The following is a 27,061-nucleotide window of genomic DNA, read 5'->3' on the forward strand; positions in this document are numbered from 1 at the left end:
TGCCTTGATGTTTTCATATTGTTTCATTTCTTCGAATGCTTTTATTATTTCTTATATTTCATATTGCTTATCGGTTCTTATTGCTTTTCATATTTGCTCATTATGTTTGTTACATTGTATTTTTGTATTGTAATCTGGGCGGCCTTGTAACAGATAGATGGCTCTCAACGACATATTTTGTACAAATAAAGGTTTGAATGAATGAATAAATGTGCACTGGAGGGTTCAAGCTTCCACATCACACTTGTTTAGGTAATACTAAAAAACCATTACCGCCAAACTAGTTGTGATGTCACAAGTCCTGCATGTAGATACATGCCTTAAAAACTCAGATCAAATCTTTCCACCTTCAGCAGACTAATGAAAAAACAGACTTCTAGTATTAAACTCTACACAAACATCATTCTGCACTATAAAGGTCAAACATCCAACCGTAGGATAAAGAAGGAACACATGTAATACTTTTTTTTTTTTTAAGTTCCTCAAAGAAATAGAATATGAACAGACACATTATGTGGGTCCTTTGTTGCCTAATAGTTGTCCATTAAAGGTTTTCTTGCCATAACAATTTTATCTTCATCTGAAAAGGAAATGTTCTTGCAGTCAAGTGGTCTTTGCAGTATGGTTTCACACTGAACCATTTGAAAGAATTTGAATGTTACCCTTTAGCTGGCATGCTGTTATAGTGATCAAGGACAGTTGAGTCTAGATTTGTGTTTTCTAGTCTTTTTACATTTGAAATAAAAGACAAATCCTTGGGTTTCTCATTTTATGGACACACACAGACACAACGTAGTGTCTGCTCTAAACCATATATTTTATATTCTAACAAGTATCAATTTAAAGCAACTGACATCTAAAAAAAAGTTAAAAAAAAAACAAAACATGAATACCTCTTGTTAGCTTTAATATGAAAGCACCAAGATGATCTTAAAAACAGCTGTGACACTGACTTTGACTACATAAACACCCTGTTATTTGACATTTGAAAATAAAGCTTCTAAGCCTTCTACAGTGCCAAAGGTACAGCATTTCATTGGTGAGAGATTTTGGTCAGATCTGGATTTCATCAAAAGATAAAGAGTCTAGTGTCCTAAGAAGATTTTTCTGCTGAATACTGAGCCTGACATCAATTAACTTTGTTGAAGTTGTCTAACAATGTCTAAGCCAGAATATCTACCCCGACAAACATCCTCATGCTTGTTTTGTTTGGGTCTTTTTCATCCATAGCTTCATTGTGATATTAGATGATGTGGTGCACACTTTTTGAATGTTTTTTATTGATTGCATTGACTGAATCATTCAAAGATGGGGATATGGCAATATTCACTAATATTAGTTAAGAGCTCTTCCCTCAGATTGACGCCATCTTTACAGCTGAAAACTCTTTTTAAGTGATCAAAGTAGTCTGGAGCAAAAGTAAAATGGTTTTATTGAACCATCATTAAAAAAAAATTGTATTTTCATCATTGAGACAACATATATGTACAGACACAATTCAATCCTAAACACTTCTGAGCACTGTTGTAAGAGTGGAGCTCTGTGTAATGTCAATCTGATGATGACAGATCAAGTAATGTGGTAAAGCTGATACAGTAATTGAGTCAGTCACTGTGTGGATAACACCCCTTAACTGCAAGATAAAACACTTCCTCCTGTGATTGTCTGACTACACACGCTCTAAAAAGAATGAGCTGAATATCATCATCATTGTCTCTCTAGCATGGAATTTACAAAAAAAAAAAAAAAAAAAAAATCTTTTTAAAAATGTTATTGTGTTAGTACACATTAGTACAATATAACTCCACCTCCACCATGAGCTATCTGTCGCACATAAGTATCTGTTGACATGCTCCTTAACATGGATATTATGTTAGGGAGCCTTTTAGCAAACTCCAAATTATTCTGCCACAGTCCCTTTTCTGTGGTGGGTCAGGGCTGTCTGAAGCCATTATTGGTAATGAATGTGGAGTCCTACTTTAAAAGGTTCAGGCATGTAAAGTCACCTAAAGCTGACTAATGGATTCCTGCTGACACTGAATGCCAGGGGCTTTTACCACATCCCAGAATGGCAGTTTTGGAAATTTATACTACAGACATAATGAACTATAAATGTAAACTTGGGTATGTAGCCTCCCACACAGTGGCTTTGAGTTATTAATAGACACAAAATGTTCAATGTGCTGCAAAATGTTATTTCACAAAAGACTCCATTGTGTGGTTTCAGCAACAATTCTGCTTGCCCGTGACTCATTTGCACAATAATGCACTGGAAATTAGATGTATGTCTATAATTCTGTAGCATAAGCACAATTAGAGGAAGCAGCTGTAAAAAATATATGTAGAGCATTTGTCGGAGGTTCGAAATATTCGGAGTTTGTTAGCGCTGCAACACTTTGTGCCCTGGGAGATGGGCCTCTTCAACAGGTTCACAGGTCGCGCAGCAGCGTGCAGAGTGGCCATTGTGCTTTGTCATTTCACAGGTGACTCACATCACTACACTCGAGCATGCTGGAGGTAGAGCACTCGGAGATGCTTGCAGCATTCAAAATGCATGATTTTCAGCCTAGTGCAAACAAATCGCTTTAAAAGATCAGTTTAATCTATTTCGAGCTGTTATTATGAGCTGGGAGAGTTGTTCAGATAAAGAGACTGAAGCAGGGTTAACATCAGAGTGTTGGACAACTCTTCACATACTTTACCCAGTGTGAGAGCTGTCAACTTTATTATTTGTTTTTACGATACAGTGTGCATATGATTTACAACGCAGACCACTAAAACAATGGTCAGGGGGTGAATTACTATGAGCCAATCTGCCTGAAATTGTGCTGTGATATAATGTGGTGCATTTAAAAAATATCTCCACAGAAATATCAGTCATAGAAGTCATCAATGTCATCGTTGTTTGTGTTGAAAGGTTGAGGACGTAGGGCTGCTTCAATCTCTGAGTCGCTGTCATCTGACTCCCCCCAGAAAGCTGTACAAAAAGGTAGAGAGAAAAATAAATAAAAGAATACATTATTAGAGTAGAATGTTTACTTTTGCATGCTTCAAATGAAGTGTAACCTTTTACACCTTCGACATCATTTCTTTATCTGGCCAATTCTACACTCTTTTTATAAGCGTTCCAGGATTTGAATGCACTGAAGCTAAAACTAACCTTGAGTGTGATTGCACAAAGAAAATCTGAATATTTTGTGTATTAAAAATCTGTGTCTCCTTCAGTCACAGTAGGAACTTACACGTAAAACATTTTGGGTGACTTACAATCAGCTGGAAACTTTAGAATTTGCAAATGAAATTGCTGTAATGTATGTGTTGATTTGAATACTGAGTGGTGAAAGTGAAAGTTGCTATTTGAATAACTGATATATCTGAATGGAATATTAGGGGAGGTATCTGGTTGCTCACCATTACAATGCTCTTTCAGTGTAAGACTTAAATCGTTTAATAAATAGTTCAAATTTTTCTTCAGCTTTTGTTCATCACTTGATAAAAACTGTAAGAACAGTTCCTTAAGGTCGGACTGTTATTTATTAGAATATTTGGTAGTGCTTGTTGACAACATAAATCTCCGTTTTCAGTAACCTGGGTTTGGCTTCAAGGTCATTTTTTCATTTACACACACTCGAAAAGGCATAGCTGCATTTAAACCAAAATTTAATCAAGCAGTTGGTGTTCTTGTGAAGATTAAAATTGATTTATTTATTTAATCATTTAATAAATGTTAACACATGAACCTCTTTGTGGTGATCTGTCAGGTCTAATTAACCTTTTTTGTGTCTTTATAAGTAATTCAGATGACTGATTTATGTGTTGCTGTTAATGTGGTGGCAGAGTGGAACTGAATGCATTGACAGAGAAAGCAGAGTTTTGGTTAATCACGGTTGGCTGTCGCATCCTCTGACAGAATGTAGTCGGTGTGAATGTTGAAATGATTCAGTCTTAAAACACTAATGTGACATTAGTTACTATTAGTTATCACACAGACTTTGGGGAGGGGGGGGGTGCCATTGAATGTAGTGCTTCTGTCCAACTTCTACCTTCAGATGTGAAATTTTGTGCAGAGTGACCAATTAAATCTAGCAGGAATTGATTGCTAGCTTATTTAAACCGACAAACTTCATGATTTAAAAGAATAAAATAAAAATAGAATAAAAATCAGAAAGTGAATATTGCGAGAGTGGAATTTTTGGGGAAATGTAAGGCTAGCTAGCAGAGATCAGCGGGGTGGCGGTTCACCGTTGATCGTGTGTAGGCAGTTCGCTCTGTCTTTAATGGTAAGTGCAATCCAAACATAAAGGATCTCCATGGAGACTTATGAAAATAAAATTACTTTTATGAGGTTTGTGGCTTTTACTTTCCATTTTTTCCAAAGCTGAAGTTTACTGTTGGAACAGCACAGCCAGCAAAAACAAATCTAGCTGTGTGTTAAAACTACATTTGTTAAGAAGTTTTTTGCAGATTTAAAAACTTTCATTCAAGTTTATGACTATACTTTCAACATATACATTTGTTGCACAGGATCTCCTGGACTGTTCTCTTAGTTGAAGTGCTTAAAAAAGTCAAATCCTTCACATACATTATAAGTTATATGCAGGCTTTCACATGAGGTGCCACCGCAGTAATGACAGCTTGTGTACTTCCCCCTACAGCTCAGATTCGTCTGTACTCACCTTTGGACTGTAGTGCAGAATAAACCTTTGAGTTAATCTTCTCTTTCCTAGAAACACAAAGACAGTTAATAGCTTTTTTTTTGTCTTTTTGTCTTCACTTCACTTCGCTATTTTACACAAAGAATAACTAAAAAGAAAAAAAGGCAGGTTATGATTAAAAATAGATGCAAAGCCAAACCACAGCATGTGAAATAGACCTATTTAGAAATCACTCAAAACAACCCAAACTAATAATAATAATAATGATAATAATAATAATAACAATAATAATAATATGATACAAAACATGTACTATTAATCTACACTGCACAAACAACAAAATCTAAAATAGGCTTGTGACAAACACACTGAAAACACTCATTTGACTCGAGGGAGAAGATTTGCTGGCTAAGCTTCAACACTGCAGCAAAGGGAACTTCCTTGACTCCTGTTCTAATTGTGCCAAAGGACTTCCACAAGGCCTGCTTTATTCAAAAATAGTCCAAAGACAGGGTTGCCAGGTTCCCATAGCTCCGCTGATATCGCTATGTAAATGTGTGACCTCCGAAAAGGCTTTGATCTACCTCAATGCATATGCAATAAGGCCCCCCTTTCCACTTTTAAAGGCCTCCTCTTTAATTTACATCATCACAGAGCCTATTCAAAAACCCCACAATATATCCTCATCATTTCCAAGGTTAGCATACATATCCATATGGCTTATTTGTTTGGACCTTCTATATCTGAGTGCGTTGATGCTTTTCTTGGAAATAAGAGGCAAAAGGAGAGAGTTTTTAAGCAGATGAGCCCTGGCAAAAAAAACAAAAAACAGTCATGTGGTGTGTTCCATCTGCATCAATTCAAACTCGTGACCTCTTCTCAATCACTCTCATCTCCTCATCTCTCCCTCAGCTAAGTCTTGGCACATGTGACTGTACATTGAGTATAAGGACCAAATTACTTTGGCTGTATTCCAACTGCAGTCTTCTAAACTATATACTGCTGCTTCGCACCACTCAAGACAGAATGAGAGAAAAAGGATGCACCTCCCATTCCTAACTGTGAGCAGATTGCTTTGTGCTATAAGCAACACACCATGCATAATCATTAAAATATAACCTTTATATTCAATATTCTGGTAGGACTTCCTACAGGACATTTGCCACTTAGAATGCAAGCAAATCAAAGCAGAGGCGGAGTAAGAAAAGCAGTGCCTAAAAAAAAAAAGAAAAGAAAAAAAAAGGACGTAATAACAGATAATCAGCCTGCTCACTGAATGTGTACTGCATATAATTGAGTCACATATGATTGAAATAAAGGATTTTGTTTGTTTATTTTCAGAAATATGTAATAATATCTTGTGAAATACACATATTTTGGTGAATGAGGGACATATTTTTCTATGTGGCCTATTTTAAGTCCAAAATGATAGTAGGTACCATATTATGGCAGCATCTCTCAGGACACAGTTATGTTTTGTAACATCAAATGTGGTCAGTACTGACCACACTGGACTGACAGATAAGTCATATTATTCAGGTGTTAGACAGCAGTATCATGTCATGGTACTATTATTCCACTGGAGGTAAATTGGCGATTTGAATATACCCTTAATAGGTAAACCTGATTTCTATACAGCAAACTTTTTGCAGGGTGAATGCAAAATTAATAATCTTTAGTATGCTTAGAAATGACAATTAGTTTTTTTTCATGTCGCAGCTATACAATTAAGTCCTGATATGTTGGCTTGAGGCTAAGGGTGGATACTAATGTGAAAGATATCTTCATGTCTACATAGAAACAACGACATTTGCCTGCCATCCACATTCAGCTTTTTAAACTAAATAGATGTTGAAGCACAACTAAACCATGGGAGACTAGTACATCTATTTGTACCTGTTAGGCAACAGAGCTCCACCAGACTCTGCTGCAGCAAAAATACAGCAATAATCTATACGATTACTTCCTCTCCTTTGCCACAATAATAGCTGTTACGGGGAGTAAATTGGGCTTTTCTTTTCTCGAACTTCCCCTGGGATGGGAATGGTCTATCAGCTGTTCCACTTCAGTGAGGGACAGGGCTGATTTCAAGACAGGGCTATTACCATAGAGAGCCCAGTCTGGATCTGACCCCACCAATCTAATATTCCGTTTCCATAAACATTTATGCCAGTTCATCTTCTGCTGAGTTTCCCTTAATTGAGGCAATGATCTGAATATGTAAGACTGGGCTGGCCAGTGTTTTACAAGCTCTGGTAGACAGAGGTGAATCTAATGTGTAAAATGATGCAAATTACAGCTATTGTAACGTCCTCTTTTTTCCCCCTATGCCTCCCTCGTTCTCTTTCTCTGGCCTTTGCAATTGTTTCATATTGTTGTTTATCTCATGTATTAACCGCTTTTGTTTCTGCAGTGCATTGCTGAGTCTACAACCACTCTTAAAATCGTGTTTTCAGTAATTTTCCTTCATCAAATCTGGGTCTTGTTTGGTTAATTTATACCACTGTTGTTTTTTTATTGACTAAATCTACATATTTTCTTGTAAAACACACAATACGCTGAGACTAGGGTTTACATTGATATACAATGAGCAAAAAAAAAAAAACATTAGAAAAATGATATCACTGGTCTTGAACAGAGGAAAATGTTTCTTTAAGAGTAAAACAATGATTTTCCATCTCACCCATCATTTTTGTTCTTGGTGACATTTTGCTTTGCTTGGCCCTGAGAAAGGCAACCTGATTCTGCTTTACTGAATCATTTGTGGTATCTTAACAGCAAAAGACTTCTCTACTGTGGAAAAAATAAAGAAGAAATACTACTGCTGACAAATACAAGTGTGGTCAATTGATATAATTGTATTATTTAGGAGTCAAAGAAGAAGCTGAAACAATGTGAAGTATATGTATGTAGTACAGTTTAAGGAGCACAGACATTTAGACTATGAGATTATGTCTACTGTTATACTGACAAAAATGGCCAAATCATGTTAATATACAATATACCATTATTATAACTGCTATCTAAAAGTAGGCTATGCTTCTTTGAGTCTCTATAGATAGATGTCACTTATTATCTTATAGCTACAATAGGGAATGTGAAGACTGACAGAGTAAATAATGCTTACCAAGCATTTAATACTGGCTTGCACACACCGATAGGCAGAAAGCTGCTTTTATTTACCCTGGCTTTTTTTAAGCTCCTGCCACCCACACACAAATGCTAATAGCACAATAGCACTTTTGCGCAGCGGTGCTTGTCTAAAGGTAAAGGGAGACCCATCACCTCATCATTCCCATCAACTCCTACTCCCATCCCAGCTATGACCCCACAGAAACATTGTTTAGGCTCTGTTTAGATGTACTCTAACAGGCCTGAATGGTAGCACGGTATAGCCCTCAGTGGGGGCAAACAGTGAGAGGCAACTGTGAGTGCACCATGAGTGGGCACTCTCTAACGTGTGAGTGCTCTCTGCTGGCGATGAGTAAGTACTGCAACTCAGAGGGAGAGGCATCTGGGCCAGTGATTGAACACAGGCGCTCTCCTCCTGACTGGTGGCAGTCTAGTAGAGACAGACAGTGCTGGGTATGGCTGAGGCACACATCATTCATCCTACAGCCTACATCATTTGTGTAACATAGCTAATGCAAGTGTAGGCTAGCATTTGTTGAGAGAGTGTATTAGAGAGTGGAAAAAATATAATGTGACCACCTTATGATATAAATCAAGTCAACAAAACATAACCACAACTATAGCTTAAAAAACAGCCAAAAGCTATTTTTTTTTTTTGCTTCTAGTAGCCTCATTTCTGTATTTGAAAATGCAGTACTACAATATGATATGAACAAAGCAAACAGCCAAATTAGAACAACATTAAAAAAATTTTTAAAAATACACCCTCGCAATGCTTTAGGGCAATGAGGCATTCTTTACTGGTTTGAGGCAGCCAGTGTAGGACAGTGACCTCCTCTGGTTGTAGGGTCTAAATGCTGCCTTCATCTATGTACGTATGCATGTACTGTTTTGTTTGTCCTGTTTTATTCTCTGGACTACACTGAGTGAGAAAATTAACTACTATTTTGTCAAATATTAAAAAACAAAACAAGAAAAAACTCTTTTAGCCATAGTTTTCTGGGGATTTTCTTTAGATCAAAACAGTCGTAGACATACACGTGATGCCGACCTGTGCAAATCAACTTGAACGTCACTCAGTTCATTATCATACTGTCTGTTAAGTTGTTTATACGTGCTTCACTAAACTCACTGCTGCATTTTGGAACATGAATACTCCGCCTTTCACTCCCTCTTTGTCCGTTACTGTCTCTCTGTCTCCCTCTATCTCCTGCTCGCTCTTTCAACGTCCCCTCCCCTCCATTCCTTTCTCTCAGCTCATGTCCCTCTCACCCCTCCATCCCTCCTCCCAGTGAGCTGTCAAAGATCCACACACACCACAGAGAGAGAGAGAGAGAGAGAGAGAGAGAGAGAGAGAGAGAGAGAGAGAGAGAGAGAGAGAGAGAGAGAGAGAGAGAGAGAGAGAGAGAGAGAGAGAGAGAGAGAGAGAGAGAGAGAGAGAGAGAGAGAGAGAGAGAGAGAGAGAGAGAGAGAGAGAGAGAGAGAGAGAGCTTCTGATTTTGACACTCTGAGTGATTTGAGGTCGAATGCTTGAGCACATCCTGTTGTCCAAGGCAAAGCTGTAAACCACTAATTGTTGAGTCAAGGTTTTTGTCAAGCAGGCACTAGGCACAACAATCATAACACCGGCTGATGGCTAAAGGATTTTGTTGTGTGCGTGTGTGTCTGTGTGTGCGTGCGTGCCTGTGCACATGTGTTCAAGCATTTTTTAGGATGAAAAACTGGGGGGAAATAAAAAGGTATTAAAAACCCCCAAAATAAAAAATAAGAAAGGAGTGGCATCTGAAATGCCTACAGTAGAAAGGAGCACAATGATTCTTTGCACGAGAGGAAGCAGTGGCATGCACTCGCATACAAAGGGGAACAAGTGGTCTTTACATGGAGTGCAGCTGCTTATTAAGACTCACTCCTTCGTGCATTATTCCTTTCATCCCCACTCAACCACAAAGTGATTTTACTTTGCTACTCACAAAGACAGCAAAAGATTTCTAATGGACAAATCCTTAATAAATGTTGCAGATCAGTCGCTTCCCCACGAGTTATAATACAATAAACAGCACATTCTATAAAAGTATCTGACTGAAAAACACTGTGTGGGAGAGAGCAAGGAAGAGAGAGAGGGAGAGAGAAAAAAAGAATATGAAAGACCTCAATTCTCTCGAACGGCATAATAGTGAAATGAGCACATATAAATGTGTTAAGAGTATCTCTTTGCATCTTGTATAGACTGCATGTATTTAATCTGTAAAGCTTATTAAGACCCTAGTCATTGCTATGCAAAGCAGCACCCAGTGCTTTTCTCTCGCTTTTCAGCCGAGAGCAGTGTTTGGCCAATAGGACTGGCCCCCCGCCTCTCATTCTGCATTCATAACATGCAACATTTGCACAATGTATCTCTCAAAGGCCCTGAATAGAAGGCCTTAATACTCATGTAAACAACTGCAAACCAATTACTTAATGAATCGGGCCCACACATAATGAGGAGCCTCACAAAGGGCTATAAATGCATTTTTTGCACCAAAGGCTCTGCTTTAAACTACAATCCCTCTGCTGTAGTCTAGGCTTAACTGGCAAATCATAATTATTGTCTAAGACAACAGAGAGGAAGCCATTTTTGTATTTTGAGTCCAGCTCCATCCCCCTTTTGATGTCACTCATCAGCTCGCTGACAAAATAAAGCAAATAATTAACAAGTAGGATGGAGGGGGGTTGCTGGGTGGGGAAAATACAGGAAGACGGAGAGGAAGAGGGGCAAAGAGATGGAGAAAGGGCAAGAGAGGAGGAGAGGGAGAGATACGGAGAGAAAAAGAGAAGCCGGGGAAAAGCATGCTGCAGTGTTATGCTTCTGCTTAAGTGCAGGGCTTCCAGACCACTTGTGGAAGCAATAAAGCGCAAGAAGTGACTGTGGTAAGTGGAATGCTTAAATCTAAGCGTCCAGGAGAAACAGGGAAAAGACAGGGAAAATGACCAAAGATAGGATGATGGTCATGGTGACGGGCAGCTCTTGGTGCTCCTTCCTAACCCTAGTGAGATCAGAGTGTCAGGCATGCATAACTACCCATTTGTCCAATTTTACATATGTACACAACTTGTGTATCATTGCTGCTGACAACATTGTTTTTTTCTGCTGTGTGAATTTTGTTTAATCACATATATTGTTGGCTTCCCATGCACATTAATGACAGAGAGACGGGCAACATCTGAGAGGGTCTGGGCCTGAAATTGGCTCATGTTTATTAAAGAGGGTGGTCACTGGGGCTAGCAGTGGCAGACATCAGCAGCTATGAGGACCACAATAGAGCCAGCCCATTAGGCCCTTCCCTGGGCTAATAGGCAGACAGGGAGCGCCTGCTTGCCAGGCCAGGGAGATACAGACTTCAGCCCTTGTGTCAGCGTGGTGCCCAGTAATCACATGAAATCAGAGAAGATTATTCCTCATAACGTTTACCCAGCCATTACTAGAGCCCAAATGGGTTCGCAGTGAAGAGGTGCTCTAAGGACCCGACATGCAATTGCAGATTTGATGAAGTCGTGTTGATATTCAAATGTAACCGTGATGGTGTTAGCTTCCACCAAGCTATTTATCATTAGATGTTCTTTTCCAACCCACTTAGGGCTCTGATTTGAGCAGCCTAAATGCATTTGAAGAGTGAAAAATGAAAGGACATTTGTCCTTGTCAACACCTAAGTCCCCTTCTTCTAAAATAGTTGTCCCTGATTCTCTTCTTGACATGATCTGTTTGCATTCTGACAACAAGCCTGAAGACAGTGAGATTATGACTCCAATTTATTTTCATGATAGCTGTTTTGCTTTTGATTTCTAAAACCTGGCTGAACCCTGCAAACAGTGAGTGAGAGGGGCTTTAGGGGCCTTTTGTCTTTGTAAGCGAGTTAATGGGTGGCGCCCCCTTGATCTTATGGAAATGAACTGGGAATTATGAGAGCGGCCATGCAAATGTACATCAACCACTTTGGTGTCTGGTGGCCCATTTCCTGTGGCCCGTTGAATAATAACAATGTTCTTACCGAGGGTAAGGGTCTTGATGTGAGGAGCGTTTGGCCCTCCCCAGGTCCTCTTCACGGACATGATTTATTCCTTAAAAGAGCAAACAGGGATAGATAAAACCATTTAATTTGGATATCTCATCAGAAGCTAATCTGCTATGCATATTTATATAGAAACTTATGGTAAGGCTTTGTGAAGTCAAGACAGTTTCTTAACCTTCGTGTTAGGGCCCCCACATGTGGTCCCTTGATAGACATACAGGGTTATCTTCATATTTGTTTAAACATAATATTTTATTTATAATAATCACTTGCTAAGATTTTTAACATTTTTGGAAATTAAACAGCCAAAAAAACCCTGAGGTAACCTTTAGTTAAAACTTTGGCTGGCATTATGTATATAACAAATGTGGTCTCTCTGTGGTGTCCTTATGTGTTGAGAGAACATATGGTCAGTGTTGACCAATGGTTAAGCGCCAGTTGCTTGCTACTTGCCTGATAGAGTTGACCGCATCTCTTACCTGAGAGGCCATCCTCTTCCTCCTCCTCTTCAGAACTCTGCTGCCTTTCCTGCATGGCTGATTGTTTAAGTAACTGATATGCTTTTGTCTCTGTTCAGGGATACACACACATACACACACACACACACACACACACACACACACAGAAACACACACACACACACACACACACACACACACACACACACACACAAAGTCGCTGTCAAATATTTGCTTAAAACCCAGGTTTCCAACTTTCAAAGGTTTCTGTGTTTGATGAGACAACACGCTTCAGTAGCTGAGTCTTTTGGTCTCAGTGCTGAACAGAGTGGGTGACAACACTGCGCTCAATCAGCTAAGCTGTTGATTCAAGCCTACAGTATGTAGCAACAGTTTCCATGAGACAGCAATCAGCATCTGACATTATCTCAGCATCCCCTACCAAGAAGGCAATGATTGATTTTCTGTTTTAAAAACACTCATAATTACTTTCCAGCACACTAAAGTAGGTATCATATTTGAGAGGAGCACAGAGACTCCGCTTGCAAAAATCAACAGAGTAGAAGTACATAATAAATGGGCTGTTGTCTCAATTATGTTGCTAAAACACACATAACAAATCAAAAGGATAGAGCATTGTGATCTTTTATGAACAAGTTCCAACATTTTTAACTGGGGTCAGACTGGAAATGTAGCTTTTAATCATTTTCAAAAAATAAAAAAAAATGTCACGTTTACAGTGAATGGCAATTTCCAATGTTATTCCACCCACAGCACTTTATACAGCCATTGCTTTTACATGTAGTCTAAAAAGCCCCACGAGATCTACAGACGCGCAAGTCTTGGCAATTACTATCAGTTCCAAGGTCATGGTATTTGATGGTGACATTGATGTTGCTCACCACAGCAAAACCCCTTCCTTGCAAAATCTTTAGTTGTGTGTTTTTTTAAAAACTGGTTATGGCTCTTTTGATTAAGTGTAGCAATTGGAAACTGGACTCATTTTGCTGGCTATGCACCTTAGGGATGCGTGCACATAAAAAGCCCAGTAGGAAATCTGATAGCCAAGGGTAATATAGGATTGCTTTACATTTCAGAGCAGCAGCTGAGGGATGGGCACACCAACAGCTCCCAGGATGCCTTCACATCTAGTATTTTTCAAGTCCAGCCTTGCCGGAGCATTGTTTAGTAGAAAATGAGAACCGATGACAGATCTCTCGCGCTTCCCATCCTGGCGTCCTGACAATTAAAGCGGCCGCATTATGCTGGGCCAACGAATTATCAATTTTGCCAGAATACCTCAGACCAGGCTGAAAACATGGCTAGTGTTTTCTCGGAGATAATTAGAGAGAACTAGCGCAGCTCTTCAGGTGGGACTTTGACCCTGGATTCACCTTGATCATCCTGCCTCAGCCATTGTGTAAAAGAGCCCATTATTCACTGCAGTGGGAAGAAAACAAACCACAACATAAGGACAGTGTGAATGCTGGGGCACCGGCAATGCCTTTTTACCTCTAATAGGAACACTTTCCACAGGGCTTTCGTCCTGGCTGTCCTCTTCAGTACTTTGTAGTCCTGTAAGAAAGGGAAGCGCATAGTGAGAAGCAGGGGCAGGGAGGAAGGGAGTCTAGGGATAGAAATGGGAATGGGGGGTCTTTCTTTAGCTCTGAATAGAAGGCTGTATGAAAACTGGGCTGCGAGGGATTCATAAAAAAGCTCTATGGTGAAATTGATTTCTTTCATAAAAGGGAAGTTTAAGTTCTTTGCAGAGGTGGTTTGGGAAAAAAAAGAATAAGCTACCTTAGTCTACATTTGTTCCTATTAATGGTCTTGTTCTATATGGCTGTGCAAAGACAGACTCATCTAAGTGTGAAATGTTTTGTGTTTGTAAAGAATCTACTGGCACATACAAAACCAAAAACATTTGCTGAAAAGGAGATTATCTAATTGTTTCATCGTTGTCATTCCTCTTTAACTAATAGCATTCAAATAGATGTTGTGTAGTTACATGTTTACAGTTGCTTTGTCTAACATGCCTGCTCAATAACTTTCACACTCATCATATTCAGTAACCTTGGATCCATTGCTTCTGTTGCTTTCTCTGTTTCACATTGCCATCGTCAACCGGGAGAGGAGAAGGGCCACACGAAGAAGACAAGTCGCTCTCGTCCTCTGCCGGCGGGCACTCCTCACTGGACCGGGACAGAAGTGTCCTCAGCAACACTTTGGCCTGCGAGCAGTGCAAATTAAAACCACACTCTTAATTGTTCCCATTTTGTGAAGGAAGTGTCAAATTGAACTCTCGCCGATTAGGCAAGTCATTTACTTTGGCTGTGGCTGCTCCCAGAGAGGTGCAGCAGTAGAGCGTGTTCAAACAGCCAAGAGAAAATAACTTCAAATTCTCTCACTCGTTTAACTAAAAAAAGATTATTCTTTTTTTTTTTCCTTTTGCACACTTTCGCTCCCGCTCTCTCCTCTCAATCACACTTTTTATTTTCTCTCCCTCTCTTCTCATCCATGAGATTAGAGAAGCGACTAAAGAATGCAATCACCCTGGCGTTAATGTGCAACACGTTCCACATATCTCCCCTCTTGGCTGAGAGGATTGAGACAAACTGCTCTCTTCCTCCCTCTCCAGCTCATTTTTATCTCTGGGGAGATGAGGATACACAATTAAGAGGAGCTGTTCCGGGAGATGAGGAGCAGGGAGATGCCACACACCGATTTCCTTTCTCTGCCTTTTTCCCTCCCCCATATCAAATCCTGCCATCAACATCTCTCTTTTGTGATCAAAGACTGCCTCTCAGCCTCAGATGGCCATTTGCAACTTTTAATGAGCGCTAATATGGAGGGGATGATCAGGAGGATTTTGACAGTGACAAACTTTAAGTACATTGTGAGTTGTTATCAGTGGGTCGCAGTGAAGATTGACAATGTACACGCTTTCATTTTTTGAGAGGGGAAGAGACGCAAACACATGCCAATCTGAGCTTGCCACTTGGTATTTTATGCCGATGCACAATAAAAACTGTCTTGATCCTTGTACCCGATATCCGTCTTTGTTCTTTTTTTAGATTTAGTCAAATGTACCGTGGGTTGAGGGCTCTCGCAGACCCACTGCATTTTAAATATCAATGAATGCAACTGTTAGCACTTGAATATTCAAAGGGCCTCTTTGAGTGTGTGCATGCGAGCTGCATGCTCCCATTTGCCGGAGTAGCTAGGCAGTGTGGCAAGACGTGAATGGAAATTTCTGTTTGCTCTTGTGTGTGGAGAGTAAGCTGTTGTAAGAGAGGACAGAGAAGAGAGAGGGAAAGAGAGAGAAATAAAAAAAGAGAGAGAGAGAGAAATAGATGGAGTAGATGCAGGGAGAGTGAGGGAGTGAGAGATAAAGGGGGAGAAAGATTTTCACTCAGGTTTTTCCTGATGCACTTGGACACAATGATGTAGATGGCAGCACCTCTCGTCCTTTTGTCAGTTCATATTTTCAAGAGGCTCTACACTTTCCCTCTTTGCCTCTCTCATTGCGTCTGGGACACTGGAGCAAAATCTCAGAGGCACACAACCTCCCCAACATAAGTCCATAAAAATTAATAACACAAAAACCTGCATGTTTATATATGATCATTCCAGAGGATACAATTCTACATTTTCTAAAGTGGGATTCCCAATAAATATCCTGACATTGTGTGTCAGTGTGAATATTCATAGTAATTTCTTTCCTTTTTTAATTGAGCATGATCTGCACAAGGTCAATGAGTGGGAAATTTGAAATAATCCTGTCTCTTGTAGAGAAGATCCAAATGGCTCCCTCATTCAATCTGGCCCAGCTGATGGCTATACTTTTGGCTAATACCAAATTAAAAGCAAGTGTTTCTCAGATGAATACGCCACATGAGATGAAAGAAGCCAAGCAGAGGCTGTAATTTGCGATTAGCGCATGGGTCAGGGTTTCCCTTCTGTCTAGGTCAACGTGTGGAGCAATCTGATGAGTAGGCTTGGTTTCAAACGCCAGACACAAAGAGGGCACTCAACACCAACTACAACTCTATTCAAAAAAACATTCAAAGAAACAAGTTTTCAAAAAAAAACATCTCTAGCCTTTTTGGAGAAAGGATTTTAAAAAAAGGAACCATTTTACTCCAGCGGTCATATGTGTGTGTTAATGTTGGCATGCTTCTTTTGGGACTAGGTGTTCATGAATACAAGCGTGTAACCTCCCACTTGTGTGTGTGTGTGTGTGTGTCTGTGTGTGTATACTGGCAGTGTATGTGACTCCGACGCTACCTGGTGGCTGTAGGTGGCATGGCGCTCCAGCAGCAGCGGTGTGAACAGCTGGACTGAGCGCTCAGTGCTGAGGACACGGCGCTCCTTGAGCAGAAGGGCGTGCTTGAACCAGCGATCCCACAGCCGAGCGGCATCAGGAGGGAGGCTGGTGCTGTGGTGAGGGTAGGATTTTTTTTTTTTTTGTGGGAGGGAAAGAGAGGCTGTCTTGAATACACAGTAGGGGATCCGAAAATAAGTCATAATTATACTTCCTTACAGTGACAGATTCTTTGATTATCAAAAAAGCGAGGCAGCTGACAAGTTGGACCGTCTTCAATTATGTGAGGAAATTAGAGCATAATAAATTTGTCACACTCTTTATTTTTTGTAATTATGAAGCCTTCTCAAAAGGGTTCTTCTATTCCATCTTAAAACACTTTAAAAGATATAAATCATTAATGAATTCCAGTTAACACTGAATAGACACGGACAGAAATATAGCTCCTGTCTGAAAACTGGATAAAAAGGTCAAAGCACCAATAGGCATCTCCAGAGAAAGGAGAGGGACAACGATAGATGTGTTTCTTTAGATTGAGACTATAGCAGGAAAGGTCTCAGCGAAATCAATAGAGTAGTGAAGCAGAGCATGGATTTGGCTCAGAGTATAACTACTCATTATCCAAAGGACTGGAAGTCACAGATAGGGCATTTTAATTTACCCATGACATTCACCCGTGCTGTGTTACTGCAGGAGGTGACACCAAAGATGACCTTTACATTTGTGGACAAGCGAAAGTGTATCGAATGTAGGTGTGTGTTGTAAGTGCGTGCCTCCTCCCCCACCATCTAGTCAAAAAAAAGAAAGCACAGGCAGCTATCCACTCTTTGTCTGAAAAGTAGAATCCACCGTTACTGTAAGTATGTTCACTTTCTTAATGAATAGAGGACAAGTTCTATTGGACAATGACTCCATTACAGCATCTATCCTTTATAGGAGTTGTTGTTATCTACACAAACATATCCATTGTGTTTTTATATCTATATATATATATACATACACACACACACACACACACACACACACACACACACACACACACACACACACACACACACACACACACACACACACACACACACACACACACACACACACACACACACACGTGTAGTTTGTTACACATGTGAGATAATGCAAATGAAAAGTGTAAAATAACACAAGACTAAAAACGTTTCAATAACCTTGACTTAAAAAAAATCATCATACAACTAAGGGGGGGGGGGGGGGGGGGGGGACACTGACATTGGTCTTTGGTGGTAGATCCCTCGAAAAATCTGAAGCCTTACCTGATTTCATTAGGCTCAGTGCTGGACTGGTGAGCAGTCACTAGATCCTGTGATAGCAGGCAGCCCTTTGCTGTGCTCCATGACAACCTCTGAAGCTCATGAAGGAAGACTGCTCCACATGCTTCAAGGTCCTCGTCATTCAAGCCCGCTCCACCGTTACAAAGGCTGTCCAATATATAGAGAGCAGTCAGCTATTGCCATGGAGCCCTGGGCCTGGGGGTCAGGAGTACGTGGAGTACATCCAACAGCTGCCAACACTTCACACACACACACACGCACACAGACATGCTATACAAGCATAATCATACCCATCAATGCACATACACACTTGCCCACATAATATCACAGCATGACTAAACATTACACTGAGGGTCATGACACAAGATGGCCACTCTCTTTACCATTGAAGATGTTGTTGACATCATTTACAAAACGCTCGGAGATGAGGGATAAGTATATACTAGTTTTAGAAAGAGCAAGAAAGCACTTTGCTAGACATTTAACCATAGTTTACAACAAGAACTCCAATTACGGCAAATTAATCACGCTATGAAATGTAAAAAGGCTTTTGAAAAATAAGCCCAGTCTAACGAAAACACATTCTCCATCCTCCATCTCCCTGACTCCCAATGACAATTCAACAGGGCGGTTACTATAACAATCCCATGTGTTTGAAAACCCCTCAGAAATAAAGACGCGAGCATGTTGGTGATGACACTTCATCTAAAGTGAGAGCCCTTGGCAGAAGGATAATATGTTTTTCTCATCTGCTCAAACTGCTCCATAGCCATTAAATAAATATACACAGCATTTAATTTAGATAGGAAGGGTATACCTGATAATTCTATCGAGTTGCATTCCATCAATAGATGAATCCCCGTATACGCTCGTCTGTTCGCCATGGAGTCGTCCTTCGATGTGGTCTAGCAGATTAAAAAGTCCTTCCTGGGAGAGTCTTGGAAAGAAAAGAAAAAAACATGACCCATTATTGTGATGAAAGGAAACAATAAATGGAGGCCATGTGATCGATAGACCAAGTATTTGTGAGACAAAAAAAGATGCCATTTGATCAAAAACATTCGTCATACATTTTTCAGGGCAACTTTTCTTGAGGCACTCAAGGACTGCTGGAGGAATCTGATCATTAGAATGCTCCTGCCGCGAGACAGGTTTTCAACAATTGGAACCATGTCTGTTGATGGTGCTATACTTAATGATAGGTTGAGTGGGGAAAGCTTGTGAAATCTGCCGGTCAGAACACAAGCTTGTGAAATAAGCCGCCTAGTGTTGGAACTAAAACTTTTAAATCAATCATAAACTTTTTAAATAGCTGAATAAACGTCATTATAAATGTGTAAAAATATTAAAATTAAAATATGAAAGTATGGACAAGTCTGTGACCACCATCTCACACTCAAAAGTGTATGGGAATAAATGGGGGCCTCAGGATGATTTCTTTTGGTAAGAGATTTACACTTTAATCTGGTCCTGTGTGAGGCAGCAAAATGAGAAATGGACATCTAATGCATGTGGATATTGGGAATCCATCTCTTTCTTGAGCATTAAGCCATGGGTGGCCCTCATTGAATTCTCCCAGAAACCCCAAGCCGTGCTGGATCCTGAGCCCCCCTTGCATAAAAGGGGCCAAAAAAAAAAAAAGAATTTATGACAATCTGTAATGGGCTCCTGGGTTAGGGGTCAGCAAACAATTGCTCCTTCTTTTTTGCAGGTTGTTTCCTGGTAACATCCTGATTAAGATGGCAGCTTGAATTATATCCATGACATTCTGTAGTGTGCAATCCGTCTGTGCTAAGTCCTCTTCAGTGTGGCTGAAGTAGCATAGGCAAAAGCTCTGTCTTTTTTTTTTTTTTTTCCCTCCCTTATCGTCAGTGTGGGCCTTGAAATAGTCATCTTTCTCTTTCCACTTTATTTGTCAATGCTCTTCAAAAAGAGACCTTTAGAGAGGGAGAAAGTGAATTAGTTGTGTTTTTCTGCAAAGCTCTCTCTCCCATTGTATTGTTGCCAGCTTTCATGTCAAGGTCTCCAACCTCACTTTAGATGCTGCTGTTGTCCGCGTGTCGACATCATCAGGAGCGTATTGTTAGTTCGGAGGGAGAGGTCAGCCTCTCTGCAGCGATATTGCTCTACAGTGTACAGTACTGACTCCGAGGTGATTTACCACACGGAATGGCTTCACCGTTGAGTGATTGGTGTCAGGGGGATTTCACTGTGCTGCTACAAATATAACACACACACACACACACACACACACATACACATACACACACACACACAAAAAGGAAAAATACAGCACAAATAGGGCTGAACAATTAATTGAAATATTAAGGAAATTGTAATAACCAAATTGCAGGAGCTGTAATTTTTTTGATAAATCTGTCAAAACACACCATTATAAATGAAGCATTGTGGTGCTACTGAGATAACCCGCACCTACAAATCATATAATCATATTCTCCAGACATATGGGAACATGCTTGTTACATGCTTGGTACAAACAAAAAAATCATGTCATCTTATTTCATGTTTTTTGTCAGTGGAAATGAAATGAAAATATTACAATTTCCACTAAAATCATTAATAATATCGTAACTGTGATATTTGTTAATTCACAGTTTACAAAGCGCTGTGAGATAATGTGAAATAACCAGAGAAGACACAACAGAGAAATGTCTTCAATTAGCATGATGCTCCAAAAATTTACAATGCCATTTTGATATCATAAATTATTTTTTCATCCTGTGTGTATTATATTCCACCTCTAAACTTAACCAACAACTCAACTTTAATTGTATCACATGCTGTCACCAATCGAGCAAGAACCATCAAACAGTTCAGGGACGACGTTTGAGAGAAAGGCACAGCGAGGCCATTATGGTGAGTCTCGAAGAAACCTGGAGAATATTTCAGTCGTATACTCTCACTCACCCCAGCCATGCTGGAGGAGAAATATAATGGGATAATCTAATGAATTGCCCAGGCTTGTTTTTCCTGACTGTGAGCTGAATGGAGGGAGCGATATAAACTCTAACCTTAACAGAGAGAGAAAGAGAGAGAACGAGAGCGAAAAGAGGGAGAGGATGGAGACTGGATGCTCTCGGAGCTTTACATCAAAGCCTCCGGTTTTCTCCTCATACACAGAAGCCCTCGGTGTTAACAATGAAAGCTGCAGCCCCCACCATCGTCTCCCCGGCACAGGCTAACTGCAGCTCCTCTTGAGGTCACACTATAAAACAGTATAGTAGACCACACAGATACAGTCATGCACAAATAAACATTCTATACTCTCAGAGTAGAATAAAAAAAATGTGTGCAACTGTATACTCAATCTATAAAAATAAAGCATATTACAATAAATAAGGCCAATATAAGTAACCCAAGGAAACGCATACATTAAAATGCGAATATGGTGGATGAAAAAAAAAAGTGCAAAAAAAAAGTTTTCTTTTTCGAGAGCATAAGAGGTCCTGCTCATAAAATACTATATATTGTGGGGAAAGTGCAGAGGCTCTGGGCGCAAACATTCACATGGGATTTTCTGTGGCTCTAACCCCATCCAAAATGATCCTTCAACTCAGAGGCCATCATCACGCTAAGGATTTGTGGCTGTAAGTGCTGTCCACATGCCCACCCTCCAGAACACTCTATGGTGCCACAAATTTCCTCCTCCACTGGGGACTTCCTGAGGTCTCTCAAGCAGAAAATTGCTCTGTTACAGCATTATCTTGGATTATGGCAATATTGTTGGTGACAGGTCCTGAGCTCTCCCTATAAGATGCATCACTGCCACCACGGCAGCTGCTGCTGCTAAGCTACAGAGAGCACGGTGGCATGGACTGTGACTCCCACAATCCTCTCTGTCAGTCTCTGATGTGATGGTGGCGAGGACTGTGCGGTGTCTTCACCCGCTCCTATCATTAACAGCCCACTGTGGTTCTGCACGGCCATGCAGAACATTCTCCTTTCTTTGCTCGCTTGGTTTTAAATAATTGGAATAAACTGCAGACTGAATGGTAGACATTTTTAGAGAGTGTGTGCCATAGAACAATCCAAATGTTAGTGTTTCTCTCCACTGTGTCACTTTGTAAATTCTGGACAACAAAAGTACAGAAATACATACTGTACCTTTCCAAGGTCACAGCTGGAGGTGTGGTTTCACAGTTTAATTGAGGTGTGTTCCTGGATCCGTCAGAGTGGAGGGATGATGCGGGACTCCCTTCAGAAGTGCCATTCCTCTCAGGTGCCACACCCTCAGCTAGATCCTCCTCCAGCTCATCAGATTGGGTCAGAGATATGGACAGGTCACTAGCACTGCTCTCTGACAGCTGCACATCAGAACTTGGTGTGCTGAAACTGTCATGTCTAGCTGAATGTAAGCACAATGCAAAGTTTAGCCGGCTTATATTAAATCTTCAAAGTGCTTTCGACTGTGATTTTTATGAAAGAACATGAAAACAATGACGGTAGATAATACAAGGTAAGTAAGTGAGGAATAACATTTCAAACCTGCTGTTTCTTCAGATTGTTTTCCAAAAGTGGTTTCACGTACTCTCTCTGCATCCTCCATTACGGGGGGCTGATGAGCCACCTCTTGGGAATCAGTGTGTTCTACGGGGGGATTCTCAGCCCTTATGGGACTACTGTTGCTGCTGCCGCTGCTGCTGGGAGTCGGCTTCCTCTCAGGCCTCGTCAAGGTCACTACAGGTGAAGGTTCTCGTTCACCATCGCTTCCAAAAGGCACATTGCCAGCTGGAAGCACCGCCATCGTTCTTTCATGTTTGTCACTCAAATTACAGCCGTCAGGAGAATCGTTTGAGCCTGAAATGTCATCTGATAAATGTGCTCGGTTGCTGGCGGCATCCTCTCCGCTAACTCTGAAGTCCTTCAAAAGGCCACTTGGTAGACGTTCGCGGGAGTGCACGCTGCGATTGGGTGAACGATGCAATGCTTGGTGTAAGTGTACACTTGTGGTGCCAGACTCAGCGTCAGACCCTCTGGAGGTCTGGCGCCCCATAAAAATTACCGTTGGTGGTTGTGTAAAATCCTTAGCCGGGTGAGAGAGAGAGATGTCGTGGTACTGTCTGTGTGCAGATTCACCCTGCAAATATGAAAAAAAAAAAAAAAAAGAAATCGAATATATTCATTTTTGTGAACTAAGCTCTTATAATATCTCATAAAATGTTGTTTTTCAAAGCATGAATAAAGTTCTTGTCAAATTTAAATGAAGTCTATTTTGAGAGAAATGTTCAACTTAAGTGTGTTAACTATCCACTTAACAATTTCGAATAAGTGCAGCTTACTTGGACCAAGGTCAGAACTCTTTTCACAACATCTTTCAGAGGAATGTCTCAGGATCAATGTTTTAACTTTTAATCTTATTAGAAATCCTTTAGACAAGTTTTGATTCATGTCTGCAATGTCACCAAGGGGGGGAGAGAGTGAAGCAAAAAAGCCTCCCTCCAAACATAATAACAAAAAGCATGGCTTCTGTTTCTTTTCTGATAAGCGTCTTAAATACCAAACAGTTAGCTGCTTAATAACATTCACTGTAAACCATGCAGCCTGCCCAGCAGATCCACAAAGTAGGTAAAAAAAGAGGAAAAGTTAATTTCTTGGCTGAGTGATTCCATCGGTAGCTGCAGGGCAAAGTAGAAAGTGTTTCACTAAAGTAGCAATTGATTCTTCTATCAATCTGCGGCACGCGTGTGCTCTTCCAAGGAATGTATTAAATATGAAAATCATATCCCGTTATCATCTGTCTCCAGCTTTCAGCCCGGTAAGCTTCCCTTAATGAATGCTGCAGCCTGAGGGACATGCACACTGCCAGCCAATGGCTTGTATGCATAATGGAGTGACGGTACCATTTTGCTCATTACAATATCGGTTGGCTGAGGGGAGGGGGGGGGGGGGGTTTGCACACAGTTACAAGTGACTGCTCTAGACAGCATGCTCCAAGTTATTATGAGATGTCTTAGACATTTCATCTAAAAGAGCTTTAACTGCTTTAAGTGAAGGGAGAAAGCAGCTATGGGCTTGAACTACATCGCTTGTACAGATGCACCAGCTAGGATTAGACACCTGTGCTATTACAGATACACAGTTTAAATGTAGACTCCTCTACAGATTTACCAGGCATAATGTCTACTTTTCTTTGTTATTCTAAACCTGAAAACACAGCTTGATAGAACAGAGATTTGCATAAACCTTGTAAACATTTCAAAAAAAAAAGAAGATCCAACATAAAAAAACAAAACAAACACCAAGTGCCATTTTTCCGCTACACAACAAAATGTGTAAAAAACCCACAAACACACAACATAAATTACACAACATATCGTAGTAAAATGTGGCATACATGATGTACAATGGCATTACATACAAAACATGAATGCGATTTTTATTATTATACAGGCAGTATACCATTGATATTGCATTACCTTTACTGGTTCAACCTCTTGCTCTGTTTTCTCCCTTGCTTTCATAAATCTGGAAATCTTATTCAGAAACTCAGCCTGTAAGAGACATAAAGAAACACTGATAGATATATAGACAGATAGATCTGCTGTGCTTATTAAATCAATAATATAAAAAGAATTGAGAGAAAGATGATAAGAGTAATATGTCATACTGGCTGACATGTTTTAGGTAAACTGACATACTTGCAAACACAAGGGATTGTCTAAAAACACTGTTATAGTGCTGTTCAATATTATGTGAAAGCAGAGGGTATAAAAGCTGGAAAACGTCAAACATCAGTCACAATGGGTTTTCCTTAGTTAGGGTCCTCTGTGTAGCTGCTGACACCATTTAACAATTCTGACTGGCCAGACTGCCTGCCTTAATCCCAAGTCCAATTTAAAAGCCCTATTGGCCTTGTTAGGGGCACATGGATTAGCTAAAACCTGCCCCACCTTTCCATTAAAATAACAGAAACAGACCTTTTGAAAGACAGCCTTCATAATTTATCCGTTATCTGTTCCTTTAAACAATTTTACACAAACAATAATGAAAGAGATTGAATGGGGATTATTACACACATATGCACCTGGTCATGTGTATGAGTGACTGCAGTCTACATTCAATCCTGCGAGAATTGGTGTTTTTCATTGTTTGAGAAATGTCAGAATTAAACCACAGGTATCTGGTAATATTATACAGAGTGCAACAGGACAACCAAAATAACAGCATCAAGAGGAAATAAACCAACTGCTTGAGGGGAGAGAATGACTAAACCTCTGGAGCACTTCAGAGTCTCTATATTGGGCAATTAACTCAGCGAGTCATAATTAGCCAATTTTGTTAATTTGATATTAAGCTGTCAAGCACTGTCGTTGAGTTTTAAGTGATAATCTGACTGGCTCATTGTTTTCTCCCTCGTTCATTTGCTTGTCGTGATAAATTGCACAGTTTGAGTGTTTACTATTGTCACATCAAGCAGTTGAAAGCAAATATTTCTACTCTGTTAAAATGACAGTATGACATTAAAGCCAATGTGCATGAAAATGGCTTAATTAATATATTAATATTTCTTGTTAAAAAACAACAACATATGTATATACATATATATATTATATATATATATATATATATATATATATATATATATATTATATAGTGGGTCTGTTTGTTTATTGTTCTTACAGACAGTGCATTTAGTTTGAACAAATGCTTTTTTCCAAAATATTAATGAAATATTACAAAATTGTGTAAACTATTATAGAAAAAAAGTAGTTACCAAAAAAAGAGCAAGCAACAGAATAAATACAATTGTGCATGTGTGTGTGTGTTTTACCTTTTGTTGTTGCAGGGGGCCATGCTCAGGACTGTATACCTTCATGCTAATTTCTATGCACTCCACATCTCTCAGTAGCTCAAGGTTTCTCATTTTCGCTCGTGCTTCCCTGTCACAGATTTCCTTGAGATAACTGCGCAGTTTGGAACACTTTATCTGTGAGCTGAAGGCAGTGGAGAACCATTATTCAAAAGAAATATTATCTAAGAGCTTTGTCAAAAAAATAAGAGCTAGACTTTACACAAGAAAAGGTTAAGCACAATATGCTCTAAATTTAAATCTTATTTTCAACTCTCATATCAACATAAGCGTCACTGTTTTGACCTGGCATTTTAATATGTATGAGAATCAATTTACAGTGAAAACAGGCTGTTCTGCTTGCATCCAAAGGCTGTTGGGCTTATAACACTCTTGAGTACTCAGGTGATATTTTAGGTTGAACAAATATTTCAGTTGCATGAAGCCTTTTTTTTAATGGAATCCTGGTGACATACACCATGTTGTGAATTTACAAAACCTTTTAAATAATTAATAATGACTTATGCAATAACAGTGAAGATCCTCGTCTTGAATATTGTATTAGAAAGCTGAGTCCAACAAGGCAAAGCAAACTAGGAAACTATTTCTTATAATGCAGCACCCTGTGTAACTTACATTCTTTTATCAGATCTGGAGTAAGTAAACAGCTCCCTCTCCAGCTCCAGCCTCCGTTTCTCCCTGCACACACACACACACACGCACACGCACACACACACACACACACACACACAGAGTAGTCAGAGGAACTTGTCACTCACACACCACTGCAGCATCTATGTGGATTGCTAGGCTAATTATTAGCTTATTAATAGCGACATTAACGGTACTTGTACAGCAATTGAACGCTATTAATGAGCTAACTCCACACAAACAGCAGCATTAACGCTAACTCTGTTCACTGCTGTTAACATGGGAACGCTTGTTAACTTGTCACCATTAAGTCAGGTTAACGATAGCTTTTTATTGAGCTAACTACGTACAAGAACCACCACAACATCACAGTCAACTATAACTAACTTGCTAGCTGACTACACGGCATTACCGTCTACCCTAGCTTGCCTGACTAGCTAAGAAGCTAGCCGTGGTTTCTCCCGGTGGCAAGCGGCAGGAGGAGGCTACCAGGCGGGAGATGTTTCCAACTCCAGCCCGCGGTCTGCACCAGCCGCGCAGCCGAAAAAAAGAGCGAGGCGCCTCACCTTTTATGCAGGCTTTGCTGAAGAGTTGTTATCTTTTCATAATATTGGTCCTCACTGCGAGCCATGCCTGCCAATTTCACCCGCTTTGGCTCTGCTGCAGAGAGCCGAGCC

At 40.1% G+C, this 27,061-nt stretch overlaps 1 protein-coding gene across 2 annotated transcripts; it reads right to left on the minus strand.

The window, feature by feature from the left end:
* Positions 1 to 2,669: 2,669 nt before the first annotated feature.
* kiz (kizuna centrosomal protein) lies at positions 2,670 to 27,061 on the minus strand. Of its 2 annotated transcripts, XM_053335670.1 has the most exons (15): positions 26,951 to 27,061; positions 26,370 to 26,432; positions 25,716 to 25,878; positions 24,361 to 24,435; positions 22,430 to 23,021; positions 22,049 to 22,289; positions 18,741 to 18,860; positions 17,906 to 18,070; positions 16,580 to 16,730; positions 14,366 to 14,522; positions 13,805 to 13,867; positions 12,314 to 12,403; positions 11,814 to 11,883; positions 4,677 to 4,723; positions 2,755 to 2,977 (listed from the first exon to the last, which is right to left on the minus strand). In XM_053335670.1, the coding sequence occupies exons 1-15, from the start codon at positions 27,013 to 27,015 to the stop codon at positions 2,874 to 2,876; spliced, it is 2,166 nt and encodes a 721-aa protein (XP_053191645.1). In that variant the 5' UTR covers positions 27,016 to 27,061; the 3' UTR covers positions 2,755 to 2,873. The 2 variants fall into 2 exon arrangements, with proteins under 2 accessions (XP_053191644.1, XP_053191645.1); XM_053335669.1 differs by lacking the exon at positions 11,814 to 11,883 and having other exon boundaries at positions 2,670 to 2,977.

Source organism: Scomber japonicus, chromosome 16, assembly GCF_027409825.1.
Source record: "Scomber japonicus isolate fScoJap1 chromosome 16, fScoJap1.pri, whole genome shotgun sequence".
In the NCBI taxonomy this organism is placed as follows: Eukaryota; Metazoa; Chordata; class Actinopteri; order Scombriformes; family Scombridae; genus Scomber; species Scomber japonicus.